This window comes from Watersipora subatra, chromosome 2 (assembly GCF_963576615.1).
Source record: "Watersipora subatra chromosome 2, tzWatSuba1.1, whole genome shotgun sequence".
Lineage (NCBI taxonomy): Eukaryota > Metazoa > Bryozoa > Gymnolaemata > Cheilostomatida > Watersiporidae > Watersipora > Watersipora subatra.
The window spans coordinates 45,504,388-45,521,892 of record NC_088709.1 but is presented as its reverse complement, the minus strand read 5'-3'; the positions used below and the strand labels follow the sequence as shown (position 1 = coordinate 45,521,892).

The window sequence follows — 17,505 nt, the reverse complement described above, 5'->3', positions numbered from 1 at the left end:
CTCTAAACGGTTACAAAACTCGGGGAGTGTAATCGACCTATCGACCGCTACGATTGAAAGACCATAATCTAGATCGTATGTAGTAATTATTCAGTAGTGCTACGACCTCGGAGCTGAACCTGGTTCGTTTGATTAATGATAAAATTTATTGAAACAGCCAAGTATGGCGACAGTTGTGTCTCAATAATTCAAGAAATTTATGTTTTTTTATATCATACATTTTAACTATATCATACATTTTAACTAGTTTCTTTAGGTATTCGACATTTGTAGTCCATACTTTTGAAAAGTAAGTTAGAATTTTCTGAGGCAAGAAGTCAGTATCGTAGAGTTCATAGAGCAAAAACAATGTTTGGTTTTGCATATTACCCACATTATTATGCAATATTTTACTGTTCTACTCGTAAGCTGTTTACTGTTATTTTACTGTTCTACTCGTACGATGTTTATTATTAACTTCCCAAGCGTAACAACGAGCATCGAGCTCCATAGACAGCGGACGGCCTGAAGCGCACTCCTCTAGTTTTATTTTTGAGTGTATATAGCTACTTTGTGTCACTGAAAATTATTAAAAACGTACTTTGTTTGAAATTTTCAACTGATTGTAATTATTGCTATTTTCTGCATCTCACCAATGATATACAGCTCCCCAATTTGGGGGCTGTATATCATTGATCTCACCTTTTGCATGTGTTCTGCAAAAAGTTATCACTCATTAGTCTGGCTGGCTTTGCTATAATGCACAGAGCATTGCTACAAGCTACACGTGATTTTTGAACGAAGCAAGTCAGGGCATAATGATAATAACTTTTTTGATCAACTATTTACTACTATCAGACTGTTGGAAGGCTGAGAGATTATCTGGTAAAATGGTCCCATCGGTTTATAGAAAGACAAATGCAACTAAGCTTACATTGACCTCAAAGTTAGGCTACCAACTATAGGCCAACTGAATACAATTTTCAGTGAATATACTATCATTGTTTCGTCATAGAACTTGCACGAGTTAAAATCAGCCGCATTCTTATTCTTGCATTTAATAACAAGCCGGCAGCTGCTACAAACCAAAGACTACCAAATTGCTCACTTTTTCGAGTCGTTCTGTTGCAACCGACTAGCCTCGTTTGTACTAGTGCCGATATATTAGGTGGCAATATGTTTCTAGCTGTTTGGTAGTCTTTACAAATATTTTCATGAGGTGACTCATTACTACTAACTAGCACAAAACCACAACAACCACAATACCTGCAATTACCACAATAACTACAGTAACCACAATAACTACAGTAACCACAATAACTACAATATATACACAATAACTACAATATATACACAATAACTACAATATATACACAATAACTACAATATATACACAATAACTACAGTAACAGTAGCACTCTCATGACCGCTTCTGATTTCTTCTCGAAATCCCGTCTACTTATTTTCACGTTTATTAAAGTTCCTACAGATGATTAGAGAAATGTAAGCCGATCTATTTACATATCCTTGAGGTTTTGTAATTAGCTATCATTTAATATACTAGCTGTAAGTGTATGAATGTAGTTAAATAAGTACTTGTAGTTTCTTTACCACTAGACAGCAACCTGAAACTGAAATTCAATTTTTCCTTAAATAGCAACAGTGAAAAAGGTCAAATGTCTGGAATTCAAAGTGATCTAATTTTGAGTTGTACTGTTTTGGTTTTAGAGTTGTACTGCTAAAATGAGACAGTATTGCACACAACAAGTACACAGATTATCTTTTTCTAGCAAACCTCTAGTTGGTCATGGGAGCAGTAGAGATTATTAACTGCATACACTGGACCCTCGCCATAAGATTTCAATTCTTTTCAATGTTGACATTGTAAGGCGAGAATTTTTTATAGAGGTGTATACAAATCCATAGTAAATATATAATGCCAACACCCAGATAAAAATGAGCAAAATTGTATAAAAGTAATGTGCATATTAAAAATTAGCAACAAAATCATATATGTTAATCTTAGTAACTATAGTTACCTATAGGAACTTTAGTATATTTAGTGGTTATGATCTGTAAGAAGTTGTAACGTTACAATGTACTCCGTATGTGAAGGGAGTACCGTAGGGAGTACTTACCTTTGACACAGACCTATAACATAAACATTGAATTTAATTTAAATCAATATAGCTTACTAAACACATACTTAAAGCTAAGTTTTAGTATGTATTTTCAACTATTTTACTGAACTTCAACTTTTTCATAGCTAGTATGTTATCACCTATTAGTTTCCGGCTTCATTTTCACAATAACGAATAACTCTGAGCGAATTCGAGCATCGTATCTCTTTTATTTGTTGTTAGAGGGATTTTGACAAATAGCATATCAGCATATTTGTTATTCTGACATAATCAGCACACAAACTGCCAAACTTGAGTTTCGAGAGAAACTTTTGTTGGTATCGTATGGCAAAAGATATTTTGTAGAGGGTGAAAATTATCATGTTTTACTTAGCAGGGCGAAAAGATTGTATCCCAAGGTCATCTTATCCCGAGGGCGCATTGTACATGTGAGTTTAAAGCTGATAGAGCACATGTTTCTCACATTCAAGCATTGATAGTACTCGCTGTGCTACTCAGTCTTCCCCGGGTAATAAAAAAGTCTTTGGACAGAAAATTGATTTGTATTTAACATATAACGACTTTTGCCTTTCTAACTTTCAAATTACATATTATGCGAGAAGTGTGTTGTGTCGTTGAAATATATTAAGAGAGAAAATAAAAACAACTGTAAAGGTTTTCAAACTTGTCAAACAACTTTTAATCTTTATATCATGAGGAAAATGTTTGGTGCAGGTCAAACAAAAAAAAAAAAATTAAAACGACTATTAAAGGGTTTAAATGTAAAAGTGAAATAATTAGCAAGTAATAGCTAAAGTGAGTCTGTTTTGCTACGATTACAATAAGAGATGATTTGGTAATAATACAACTAATACGAACTGAGAAAGCAAAAAAAAATTCTGAATATTCTGAATTAATTATTATAACAATTCTTGCAAAGTAGTGTGTGTATAAAAAAGTTACTGTTCTACCAGCAGCTATCCATCACAACTCTGAATACTACGATACTGGTACGATTATATGTAAAAATGAGATATTGTAGTGTCTTTGTCTGATCGAAGGTGAGAGAATCTAGAGGCTAATCCTACTCGATATAATACAATTGTCTGCGGGAAAAGTATTAATTTTTACAGCGATTTAACAATTGAACCTTACGAAAAGCTGGAAATAGAGGTTCACAAAAACACAAAAATGGCATCATGTTTCACAGAGTTAATAGAATTTAATTTCCAAATTCTAATATCAGAGTCTATTGTTGATATCGTTTTGCGAAAAACAAATTAGCCCGAATACGGTGAGGACAAAAAAGCATCGCGTTTCATAAAGCTAAAAGAGTTCATAGAGTTTAAATAAATAAGTCATTTTGGTGTGAAAACAGAAAAGGATGTATACGTTATGTATAAAGAGTGAGCAATTGTATGAGCTTCCGTGATCTCGTGGTTGAAGCAATGAATTAGCAATATGCATTCGTGATCTTCGTGAGTTCAAGTCCAGCTTATTGTGGATTTTTAAATCCAAAATTTTAATAGTTATAGCTGGACACACCGAAAACAGAAAACATGCTTTGAGAAATATATATATACAGTCAAACATGGATAACTCGTCCACGGATAGCTCGAACACATGGTTAATTCGAACATTTCCTTTGGTCCGTTCCCACGTAATGATAAATTGCTATAGATAACTCGAACTCAACACTGTTAATTCGAACTTTTTTTTGCCCAACGGCTACCGAAACGGTTGTTATCGCTTTAGAAAATCACTTTATTCAAAGCCATAGAGGTAAACTTCATCTTTTCGTAATTCATAAGCGTCGTTATTACCACCATCGGCAAAATATTTTTGTCAACGACTTTTCTAAAAGTTTGGTGAAATTTGATTTGTACTGCGATACGATGAATAGCACGGGCTAGCCGGGTCACGCGCGCAAGGATTTTCGCCACGCACATACAAAACAAAAATCACATGTTGTTTTGTATGTGCGTGGCGAAAATCCTTGAGTGCGTGACTCGGCTAGCCCGTGATGAATAGTTTTCCGATGTTGATTCCGTGTTGAATCAACGTCGGAATGTTGAATGTTTAAAACGTCTTAAAAAATGTTGTAATTAAACGTATACGGTGTCTGAGCTACAAAAAACTATTCATCGTTTGACCTAAACTTAGAATACGTGTATACATTCAATAAGTATCTATTAAAAAAGCGTGAGTGATATAGAATGTACCGTAAAACCTCGTAAAACTTCTAATTGAACTGCCTCGGAGTGTTGCTCTTAACGAATCCCAGGTAAAGTAAGGTAATCTGCATAAACTTCAAGAAAAAACGGCAAAATTAATCGTGGGTAAAACCCCAAAAGAAAAAAATGTCTTTTCTTTTGAGCATTTCAACAACGATCAAGTTTTGCCAATGTCAATCTGAAAAACTTCCTGGCAATAACATCACCTCAAACAACAAACCAATCTCAAGTGATAGAAAAATCTCTCTACTTTTTCATGAAAACGTTTTAAACTTTACATTAGAAGCATTTAATTTGAAACAAGCCATTTGTGCTTTTGATTTATATTATAGTTTGTATATGTACATGTATCTACTAATAAATAAGTAAATATATGGACTTGTGACAGTGCTCTGATAACTTGAACGCTCTGATAATTCGAACACTTGCTCGGTCCCTTGAAGTTCGAGTTATCCATGTTTGACTGTATATATATACATGTATATATAGATTGTACCTTAACATAGCCACCACTATTTTTTCTTACTAATCACACTTTTCGTTTGTTTATACTTAACCCTGTTAACTAGGGCAAATAAGGTAGTTTCGCGACTCCAAATTTTGCAAACTGCATTTTGGATTACGCACTACACACATGCTTTTTGATTTTGTAAATCAATTGTCAAAGAGCTATTCTTTGCATCTTAGTGCATTTTTCAATAACCCAGGACAGAAAATGTGGCGGCTGTAGTCATCCTTCTACATTATCATAAAAAGCTCTGTTTCTCCTATAATTGATAATTGAGTTTTTATTGGTAAATTTTAATGGCCGTTAGAAAAGTAAAATACATGGGTAAGATGTCACTACTTTTTAACGTCGCTATTCATGACCTCGGCTATTGTGTTCAAGTTGCAGCGTAACACGTCTCTACATATTCTATCGATCTCTTTGCAACTATTGTCGACATTATCGCACATTCGCTTGATCTGAGCATTTTGTGATCAAGTCTTGTCGATTTTAAACTTAAAATATCCCGGCAGTCAGATTACCTCAATCACTAAAAACAATCACAAATGATAGAAAACTACCGATACTTTCTAATACTAACTCTATACCAAAGTTTTGTATGAATGCATCATTAACTGAATAACCAACTGTTTGATGACTCATGCCTCATCTATTATATTCAGTTACATGTGAATGTAGAGCAAGGCTGATCTGATAGCGAGCTGAGCTGTACTCTTAGCTATTATTAAACTCCGACTTACAATCACCTCTACATACAAATCTAACATAACAATGAAAAATAGTTGCAAATCTTTGTTTTCACATACGGAGTAATTTATAACATATGATGTGATTTCTCAAATCATTGAAATTCTGTAAGTAAAAGTAAAAAGTGATAAAGATTGAAATTTAAGCATAAACAATGAAAAATAGATAAATTAAATTTAAACTTTAAATTATTCAAATGATTCAAGCTCTGCGACCTGACCTACCACCTACCCACTTCTGAGTCTTATTTCACTTGTCTCTAAGGCGGAGTAACAATAAAAAGTATTTTTACGACTTTTATTTTATCAGCTTTTTACATTTTTTGTTACATTGTTAACATATATTTTTTTAAGTATCAAGAGGCACTTGTTGAACCTTAATTTACCAAGACCAGGCTGACCAGCCAAATTCTCTAATTTTATTGAGATGTTAAGTGTTATTGAGATTTTATGTGATGATAAGTTACGATGAAGTCCAGATGATGCTACTGCTCATCTGGACTTCATCGTAACTTATCTAAAAATTGAGCTTTTTTTCATTTTATCAATTTTGTAGCTCAATTTATCTTTTGCTTTGTTATATTTTTACTAGTTGATAAAAGAGAACACACATAATTGAAGTTTTTACGTTTAGTTTTTTCATATTTTATATATAATACATTTACTTTAATGCCATGTATAACTAGCTCCAGTGTTTATCATTGCTTTTAGCTCTGGAACGACTTGAAAACAAAATACCATGTATCCTTAGAAGAATGTTCCTCCAGCATGACAATTATGACACACAAAATAGTTAACAACATAAATTATATTGTGAGGTTGACCCGTAATGCCTGGTTACTTCCTTGAATGATACATCCCATTAAATGGTAACTCTCCTCTGCCATGACTTATTCTATTTTTCTTATCTACTTGGTAACAACTGTCAACAGGTTCTTTGCATGAAAAGTTCATATACTGACTGGTAAGGTTGTCATAGTTTGACCACTCTAACTGGTAAAGATCGCCTTCAACTCTTTGTCTTTGAGAATAGAAATTACCCAGAATTAAGCAAAAGCTCAGAATAATCCAGAGTTGTTGAAAAGAATATCGCGCTGTCAATTGTAGCGCTGTCGTCTGTCAGACAAGTATGTCAATCTACTTGGTAATGTTTTATTTATAGAATTTGAGAGTGCCATGGTCTGAATAAGCATTGTGCTACGGAGAGGAACTAGAGATCAAAGATGGCCACCTTACTCAGACGACACCCTTTGGTTGCAGGTATCTAGCAGTCAATCCTCCCATATGGAAGGGTTCCTCCTAATGTTAATAATATATAGAAGCTAATACATATATATATGTATGTATGTATGCTAGATGAATGCGCGGCATTGCACGAGTAATAGAAAAACAACTTACTGTAAAACCTCTAATTAAACGCCACCTTTATTTGAACACCATTTTGGCATTATTTGATCTTTACGAGCCCATAATATCAACTGATCAGGAGATAAGTGTCTACAAAATTGTATTTATATTAAATCGTTTATATCAATAACAATTACTTCTCTCGCTGTCCAATTTCAAAGCTTTTCGTTTTTTTCGTTAAAACTCTGAAAGCAACACCATAGAAATAATCAAGCACCACCATAGAAATAATCAATAGCAGTCTCAGGCTAATAATAGTTCTTTGTTTAACGCGGTCTTGATACTTCGGAGTACATGTACATATATAAAAAACAGTTTAAATCTACTTTGGTAGATGAACTTTGAAAGAAACACCATAGAAATAATCAATAACGGTCTCAAGCTAATGCTGGTTCCTTGTTTAACACGGTCTTGATACTTCGAAGTACATGTACATATATAAAAACGGTTTAAATTTACGTTGGTAGATGGAACTTTGAAAGCAACACCATGAAATATCTACTAGTTATTTCAGGCTAATAGTAGTTCCTTGTTTAACGCGGTCTTAATACTTCGAAGGACATGCACATAAAAACCGGTTCGCAAGTTTTGAATGAAAGGTTGCGTTTAGCGAACAAACTTTTACACGTTGCATTGGTGCTAAATGGAGCACGTGAAAGTTTTGCTCTGCCAAAAAATGGTTTGGACGCTAATATCGATGAGTTCAGCAGTGCAGAAGAAGAGTTGAGGCCAGAATATATTGTGGAAGGCATTGGACAACTAGAAGATGTTCGTTCCGTCGAAAGCAACAATCAGAATGCAGCTGGCCGAGCAAATGATGGAAATATTTTTGTTTTAAAAACTTTAATTTTAGTTTCTGCATGTAATATAAGTGTAGTTTGTTTATGTCACTTGTTCATGAATACATATTTGTATCATTTGATAGATTATTATTGTATAACTTATAAATATGCAGATTTATAGCATGTTATTTAATAGCATCCTTGGGGCTATTTTACAATTGATCGATGCTCATAATTCCGCTTCTATCGCACATAAAAAGCTAGTTTTGGCTGCAAACTGTAGCAAACATATCAGTGGGTGCAATGAGCTTTTATTCAACAATATTAAATATAAACATCAAATAAAATATTTCTTTAAATTTAGAATGAAATAAACACTGAAAATGCCAACAAATTTCAAAGAAGAACACAGGCTATAATATCATCGCAGATCAATTGCAAGCAATAGATATCAACTAGTAGAGATATCTATTGATTATATATCATGTTTCTCAATGTACATTTATTATGATATCTTTGACAAGTTGGAGGTAAGTTAGCAGATTTATTGCATCTGAAAGGTTTAATGTCGCTCGACCGCAAAAAGAGAGCAACATATAGACGACATTCGCTTCCCCGGTAATAGGGCTAAATATATCTTCTGAAAATTCTGACGAGCCTTTTGAAAAATACACCACCAGCCTCAATGTGAACACCGCCCCTGATTGACTGCCGCTATAGAGGAAAGGTTGAAAAATAGAGCGTCATGGCATTCAATTAGAGGTTTTACGGTATAAACAGTGGCAGGTAATGTAGTTGCCATTGCCTAAGTTGAATAATTAGCCATTGTCCAAAATGGCTAATTTGAGTAACTTGAGCTAGTAACTGTCAGTGAATCTATAGGTTCTGGGTTCAAATCCTGTGCGAAGCGCATTTGTCATTCCTAAAAATTTATCGCTGTAACTGGATACTTGAATGACAGACAAACCAGAAGACAAACACTGAAATTTGTATATATATCTATGATTATTTCTTAAAGTTGGTCGTGTGTTTGTGTGTAGTTCCACCTATAACTATTAATATCTTGGACTAAAGAATCCATATCGCTGATGATTTGATCTCAAACCCTCGGGTTCACCAGTCTGACGCCTTACAATACCAGCCACAGAAGCTTGATGTATACATTAGGCGATATTTGCCACTATATGGGAGCAAATACGCTACCATTTTTCGTCGCGAGGTTATTTGATGGCGTAATATCATGAAAAGTGGCAGCGCTTAGTAGTGAGCTTACTCAAATTAACCATTGGCAATGTGCCAGGCTAATAGCAAGTGGCAGGCAACTCTCATTGTTTATAAGCTGCTTTTTAATACCCGGGCAACGCTGGGTAGCACAGCTAGTTGTATATATGTATGCATTATATCTGTATGTCTTTGGGCATGCGTCTGTCCATGTCTTTTTGTGTGTTATACACATGTTTTATATGTGTTATTACATGTAATGTATGTTATTACAGGCGTTATTTGTATGTTATATACTTGTGACATGCCCGGAGTTGCCGGGGATTTTATTCATTTTCAAACCAAATTGCTACACCGCTTAATGACACCGTTTGATGAGTGCATTTATTGAGAGCAGTTGTCCTTAATGCTTGCGAAGGGCATTTTTGAGCACACAAGTTCTAAGATTGCCAATTGATTTCGAATAATAGACAAAAAAACTGATTTGATAAAATATGAAAGTTTAAAAGCTCAGCAAGAAAACAGAAGGTTATACAATGTCCCAAGCGTGTACAAATCAGTTGTACATGCTTGGGATGCGCATGTATTTTGCTGCCAATCGTGTTTCATGTCAGGTCAGCTTGCATAGGACAATGAAAACTTGCTGTAGAATTGGTAAGTGTGACATGTTACAAGCTTGACCTTGGCGCAAGGTCTCTTTCCCTAATGGCTTAACCAATCATGCGTCACTCAGCATTAGAACAATCTTGTCAGTCTCCCAGCAACTGATCTGTTTACCAGCACTACTCACTACTCGCTAGTTGCAGATAAGACTTGCCTACAGACATTAATGGTTAAGTATAGTTGATTGTTTGTATTGACGAGACGAGAGCACACAACTCCATTATTGCTCAACTTGTATACCAATTTCACTACAGGGTGATCAGTGTGTCTGAAACCATGGTTGAAAGTTGGGAGAACGATTGCATTATATGGGGTTTGAACTCGCTGTATTCAGTTTAGTAGTCTGACACGCCAACACTTGCTTATTTGACTACCTTCTGGCATCTGGGAGTAATTATATATATATATATATATATATATATTGTAGTTATTAGAGTTGGCGACCTCTCAAGGCAGACCAGACAGTCAGTGTAGTAGTAGCTGTTAAATATGTTAAATACAGACAAGTAGCCTGAAAAAGAAATCATAAAATTATTAGTGGTCAAGTGCATCATTAACAATATTTTGTTGTATGATTATTATGCGGATAGTCTGAGAAATAGCAAGATCTGTTCTAGCTGTAGTTTTAATGCTCATTGCAACCATTCGCTTACTTGATTTAAAAATTTAGTTTTGCATCAACATTCTCTCAATCATCTTCCATAATCGTTTTTTATTCTGTGACAACAAAATATGACATACTCCATCGTATGTTTCAGTTTATGAACTCTGCTACTACAAACCTCAATTCACTATTCCGACTCCTCCGCAATACTATTAGATTACCAGAATTTAAAACACGTTCATTCCAATCACTCAATAATTCCTGGTTTCTTTCTTTTGACATGTAACGAAAAAAATAATTTTGTTTTGATTATTAGGGCTAATAAAATGTTATACATGCATCTAAAAAAGATTGTGTATTTTCATAACAAAGCATTAATTCACATATAACATGACTGACACTTATCAATGAAGCGTACTGCGGAATATACGAATAAATGAAAAACTTTAAAACTATAACTCTGGCCAATGATTAGAATGACAGAATAATTCTGGCAAATTTTAAAAATAACTCTGGAGCATTAGACCTAAGAAAATATCTTGATCTGCTATTTAATTAAGATCAGCCTTTCCTCCAATTCTCCTAAAATCTTCACCCTTAAATTTAGTCTGTTGCTTCTTACGGATTCCCATTGCATAATTTAGACATCTATGAGTGACTAAATATTGAAAAAATCTATAATAGATCGGAGTAAGTAGTAAGTATTCAGACGGTTTTATGCGTGTCCATACAGTTAGTTACATTTTCACCTGCCACTTTCATTACTATCTGTGAGCAATCTCTTGCAGATGGAGTTTAATGTCAGCTCAGCTTACTCTAAACATAAGCTGAGCATGTCTGTTGTAAGAGTGTTGCTGCACAAATAAAGGCTCTGTCGTCGTAGCTGGACATGCCTGAATCCAGTGGCAAGGCAACCTCGACGATCGGGGACATGTTCTATAATATGTTACACTTATATCTCTAATTCAACTTTCGCAAGTCTTTTAGAAATTACTAGTAGTTTTTGGAAAGTTTTATGTTATTTAAACTAACATAAAACTACTAGGAGTTTATGTTACAATGTAGTTAGGATTGTTATACGGTGTTATACGGTGTTATCCAACCAAATGTGATGTCAGATCTTCTTTATGCAGGTATGCTGACCTACAGCTCTGTCTGGTCTCTCTCGAGTATCACCCAGCAGAAGTATATTTCTAAGCACAAAGTTGACTATAAGGTAGGGACTTGCTGCCCTCCAATGCTCTCACAGTTTTACAAACAGCGGCTAAACTAGAACTGCGCATTATAGCCTAGAATCTGGTCTTTATTGCAGAGTTATATTGCCCGAGTGAACCTTTTTAAGTATTATATTTGCTCTTACATGTAGAATTCAAGTTCCATCAAATCGTAACGTTGCCTGTATTGGTTCCAATCGTAAACAATGATTTTAACTCCAGCTTGTTTTCAACCCGTTGTATGGTGCAATCAATAATCTCATCTCAGCCATAACTGTTTTTCTACAGTCACTTAAAAGTGGGATAGAGAAAATGTAGTCTGTCTCGTAGACAGGCAAAGGATAAACAACAAGCTCGCTACATGTATGGCTTGTTTATATATGCAACAAGCATAATAAATTGGAGTTGTCCTTCACTAGAGTTAATAATATTCAAAAGATAAATCTTTTAAGCTTTTGGATATAAGATGCAACGTGTGAAGTTAAAGGATGCTATAATCATAATAACTATGAAATATATAATAGAATGCTATAGCCAGGGGATTTTACTTGAATATGTATGTTGTATCCCGTTATGATTTAATAAAGCAATTTTTACAAGGTTTGTTGTACTATTTACCATTGATGAATGCATTAACATGCTGTAATATGAATGTAAAGTTTTTAGAAATAAAGATTTATATGATTAAATCTAACGAAGCAGCACTGTGAGCATAAGGGAATATACACGTGCTTCACACGCTGGTTCACAGCAGCTAGAGTCAATTGTACATCTAAACTTTACTGTTACCAGTTTTAAAACCGTAAGTTGGCGAATTGTCTCAACAAAAAAGAGGCTGTTTCCTGGTCATCGATCTGTCGGCCTTCTCATAATTTCCTCACTACTTTTGACCCCAAAGTTTGTCTGTATGCCAAACAGCTTAAATAGTTTGGACTATGATAGGCCTACATTAAAAAGATTTTACATCTTAATTTTTCCCCGAGTCTAAATTCTAAGTAATTTTACTGGCAGTATGATATTTTCTGATATTCAGAATGGTAGTAGATGTTATAAAGTTGGTTTTTCTATTGTACTATAACTTATAACTTTAATAACTATAACGTTTAAAGTTATATATCTACTACTGAATGCCCGGTGTTGTACGGATAGTAAAACATTTTTTAGTGACTTATAAATTTATGAATATATTATTTGTATAAATTGGAGTAACTTAAGCTAATCAAAATCTTTACTTTGATAAGAGCCATGTCCATCAAACACGCCTGGGTGTAAATAAATAAATTGCACCTCGTGGAAATCGAACCTTAACATTCAGACGATACACAAATGTGAAACCAAGCGCACTACCACTCAGCCACACAGCCGGCTTGCTGTGTGGAATAAATGTTCTTACAATCGTTATACGCCATGATTAGCCGTTTCCAAACCTGGGGTTTCCAAGTTCAATTCCAATGAGCGGTTTTTTGTTTCTATAACTTTATTGCTCTAGCTGGACATACAGACGACAGACCAACAAATAAACACTTAATATATAGATTGTCTTCTTTTACTCCGTCACTCAAATAGGACTTCCACCACTGATTCTCTTTCTTTATCACATTTCTTTTTTTTCTCTTTTGCTCTCATCTCAATCTCTCTTCCTCTAGATGTACTCCTTTTCTCATTCTAGTTTATGTTTATTATGAAGTTTATTCATGTTCTTGCATTTCTTTTAAATAGGCTTTTTCAATTCAATATGTAGTACTATGACTATCATCCTGTGATAGGTCGTCGCGAGAAATGTCGCTGTGGCAACTTTCATGATGGCACCTCTACTCCACGGCTGGTACCGTCTTATGGCTATATGGTCCAAGGGTGCAAGGACCTGGCAGTGGAGCATCAAGATTACTGTGTCCGAACAGGTGCTCTTTGGGCCTGTCATCACGTCCGTATACTTCATTGGCTCTGGTTCGTCTGCTCTCTTATTAAAGTTGCTAGTCTACATGCATAGCAATGCTGTTACACGTGCTCCTATAGGCTGAAACGTCGGTGTCTGAGTTAACTAGGTGACTGCTGAACGCAAGTGATTGGCAAGGCTATGAAAACACAAATGGCCTATGCTGTTCCGTCGATGACCTTGACAATCTAGCATACTATATGTGTGCTATTTCTCTCTGATTGTCTGAAAATCAATGAGTAACTGGATCAGTTGATCTTATTACTAGACAAGGTTTGTGACTTGAGGCTCAAGTTATAAACCTTACAAGCGTTACATCTACTGCTACATGTTACACCTTACAATGCTGCTATTAAAGAAAGTTTACTGAACGTTTTAGCGAGTTTGGCTAGATATTTAGTATTTGGTGAACTTACCGCTAATGCTCCTCAAAAGATTCTCTATGTCTAATATTATCTACAAATTTAAAACTGCTTTTTCTTTCGTTTCAGCCAAATCTGTATTAGTAAAAAATCAGACTGTTGTCAGTCTAACACTGTCATGTTTGTTGGGTATTCATTCACCTAGCTCGTGTGAGTTCTCCTCAAAACAAACAATTGTCTTTATTACTGATAGTCAAATACCTGCACTCAAGCCTTTGTATGACCACATTTAGCTGTAGACTTTTGTGAAGGCTTATTTGCAATTTTCAATTAGTTTAAAGAAGCTCCCATAACTGGGAAAGTATTTTTTATGTGAATATGACAGTTTTGTGCTAAGACCTAACTTGGTATGTAGGTTTTGCCCTAAATTCATCAAGCTAGCTTATTGGCAGCATTATAGAAATCATGATCTGTTCACACATTTTTTAAATCGAGAAATTTTTTTGTGATGATACAGACAAACATTCACGAAATTCAGTAGTTTTAGAATAAAACTCGGCCATCTAAGGAGTTGCTCACTTTTGTATCATTACAGTAAAAGAAAACAACTTCATTTAATGTTTTTGCAATTACAGTAGCACTAGATAATTATTATTTGACTTGGACAGCAATTGTGATATGAATAAGTTTTTATTAAAAACCATTCAACTGTTTGTGAATTTACCAAATATTTGTAAAGCTTAAGCGTGAGATAGACCTAAGCTAGATGAATATTGTACGATAAGGACATCTCAACATCTTTTTTTTGTACACTTATACTATGGGTTTACTTACACATTTTGTGTTTGTTGGTTTCAAATACGGGTGATGCATTTGGTTTTCACTTTTTGCAGGTGTCTTGCCTAGTGCATTTGGTTGTCACTCGTTGCAGGTGTCTTGGCTGATGCATTTGGGTGTCACTTGTTGCAGGTGTCTTGGCTGGGTCTTCCGCTCAGTATATCAAGAATGAACTGGTGTCTAAATTTCCCCGGGTCTACCTCACAGCCTGCACATTCTTCCCATTCGTGAATTTTATCAATCACCTCTATGTACCGCTCAGGTGGAAAATCATCTATCAAGCTTTTGCCTCCTTCATATGGAGCAACTTCCTCTGTTACATGAAAGAGAAGAAAGTTATGGCACCATCTACCTCACTGTAATTCATTGACTTCTAGAAATCTTGTATTTATTGGCTGGAGAGATGTAATGTTCGTAGTCTATTTTTCACTTAAATTTTATTGGTTATGCAGATTTTAGATATTGTTTTGTTGCTTTCGATTTACATTTTAATCTATAGTAAAATATATTTTATAAGTTTATTAGGTACTTTTGTCTATAGATGTCTTAAAACTATTTTTTGATTACGGTGACCTCAGAGATTTTGTTAATAAGTGTATTTTCATTATCTTTTGAGTGTGCCCACCTCAGAGATGTTATTAGTTAATTTTTTATCTACATAAGTGAAACTTTGTATTATTTTTGTATGCTCCTCAAGCGGGTAGTTACAAATAATTGTCCAGTGGTACTGTAATTGCGGAACAGGAAATGAAGATTTGTCTTCTTTTATTTTTACAATGAACACGAGTGAGCAACTCTATGCATTGATGAATTATATTCTAAAGCATTTGACTGAACTTTGTGTAGCATTTTTTCACAAATCGTCGGACCTCGGCATAATAAAGTCTTTGTCTAGAGGTACATTGCACATGTATTTTGTTACGCCTGATCTAGACATTAATTTGGGCAGCGAATGGTTGCGTAGCTTTCGGTAAGCTACCCATCCCATTGGTTTATTATTACTGGGAGTACTTATTGCGATGTATCTGTTACATCGGTTCAATCAATAGCTCTCTCATCATCTTTGGTTCTACACACATGTTACCTGCTATGGTAACTTTTGTTTCCGATGTCAAATTTGTTGAAGAGGATAATTATATTCATAGTGTTGCTTTTAAGGCAATAGGAGTCAGTCCTTGTAAGATGATAGTGTACGAATTCCTGTGTGGTCATATTGTCTCCTTCAAGTCTTGTGTGTTCATCTGAGACTTCAGCTATGTAGTTTTTCTTAAGACATCTCCGAATTCCTAAGTACATCTACAATATCTGCATTAGGCTTGATGTTTAGTACTTTGTGATCTTGAATTCCTAGCTCTTTTTGATTTGTATTTACGATCTCCTCGTGAGCTGTCATCTCCTATTCTTAAATCTTGACGTCTGTATTGTGATTCCTTTGGGTAATAGTGATCACTTCTTTTTTATTCCTGCTGTCGTAGTCGTAGTAATTTTTGCCACGTGAATTTGTTCTCGAATAATGCTTGTAGCGTTCTCAGTTGTCGTGGTAGTTGTTCCTGGTGGTTGCGTACTCTCTTCTGTCTCCATAATTTCTTGTTGACTCTTCTTTTTGGAGTATCCGCTTCATTTTCTCCCATCCTTCTAGTCTGTTCATTGACGAGCATAGTCAGTCTCTGTGCTTGTCTGGCCAGTGGTTCAAGTGGGTCTGCATCCATTTGATTGATGCTCATCGTTTTGTTCTTTGCTACAGCCTTGTCTATTGCTCCCAGATTCCTTGCTTCCTTCAATGCTTCTTGTAACATAATACATTTCTTTTCTTGGACATGTGTTGTTTGGATTGTCAGGGAAGGTCCTGATTGTGGCGAGTAATGTGTGACTAGATAAAGTTGACTGATGCGTAGCTAGTAATAATTAGGGTTCAACTATATACTATGCAAATAATGCTAACTATATAGTTAATATATTTATGAGTTTTTTGAATCCTCAAATTGCATCTATTTTTAAGCCAAGTATTGAGTAGGTAATGAAGAAAAGCTTCTCTATTATATCCGTAAATGAGAAGGTTAATCTATAGAGTATAGCTTGCTGTCCGAATGGTTGGAGTTCAACAGCTAGTGCCATTATACGACCTTTATACACAAGTAGACAGTGTAATAGTATGCATATAAGTAGTATAAACACCTATAAATGTATATAGCAGCTGTCAAGTAAGTAGTTGTTAAGTCTTGGTATTAGACTCAAAATGACTGGGAGGTAAATATAGATTGTAGACTATATTTAACTAAATGTGTTATTGAAATTACTATGCTAATATGCACCAAGATAGTGTAACTTATAACCGGTGTAATTAAGTTAGGTTTATCTACGTTAGTTGTAGTAATCCTTGAGCTCAGGATGTATGTAGTCTCTAGACTAGCTCAATATATATAGGTTTCCAAATTTACTGAATAGGGTGACAAGGAATAAGTTCAATTGTGTTAGCTTTGTGTAACGAATCGTGCGTCGTCACTAAATCTATACTTTCCCTTGCAAGCTAAACAGTAGGAAAGGTTGGTATATCAATGTATGAAAATGTGGACCTATACTCTCCGTAAGTACAGCAGTCGGAAAGGTTGATAGATCAATCAGAAATATACGAACGTAATAGTTGCCAATGTATCAAGTGGATTTATACTTTCAAAGCAAGCGAAACAGTTGGAAAATTTGGTAAATCAATGCAAAATGTGGATCGATACTTTCTCTGCAAGCGAAACAGTCAGAAAAATTGGTAGATCAATGTGGCATGTGTAATGTATCAGTGCTCAACTGTATTTATAAATGGATTTATACCTTCCCTTCAAATTAAACAGTCGGGAAGGTTGGTAAATCAATATAAAATCAGATCTATACCGTTTCTGC

The 17,505-nt window shown here is 34.9% G+C and overlaps 1 protein-coding gene across 1 annotated transcript; it reads left to right on the top strand.

Annotated features, from left to right (window-relative positions):
• The first annotated feature begins 88 nt into the window (after positions 1-88).
• Positions 89-15,493, top strand: LOC137387363 (uncharacterized). Its single transcript, XM_068073766.1, has 5 exons — positions 89-122; positions 6,750-6,847; positions 11,398-11,480; positions 13,245-13,425; positions 14,746-15,493. Exons 2-5 carry the CDS (start codon positions 6,811-6,813, stop codon positions 14,973-14,975), a joined length of 531 nt encoding a protein of 176 aa, XP_067929867.1. The 5' UTR covers positions 89-122; positions 6,750-6,810; the 3' UTR covers positions 14,976-15,493.
• Positions 15,494-17,505: the final 2,012 nt, after the last annotated feature.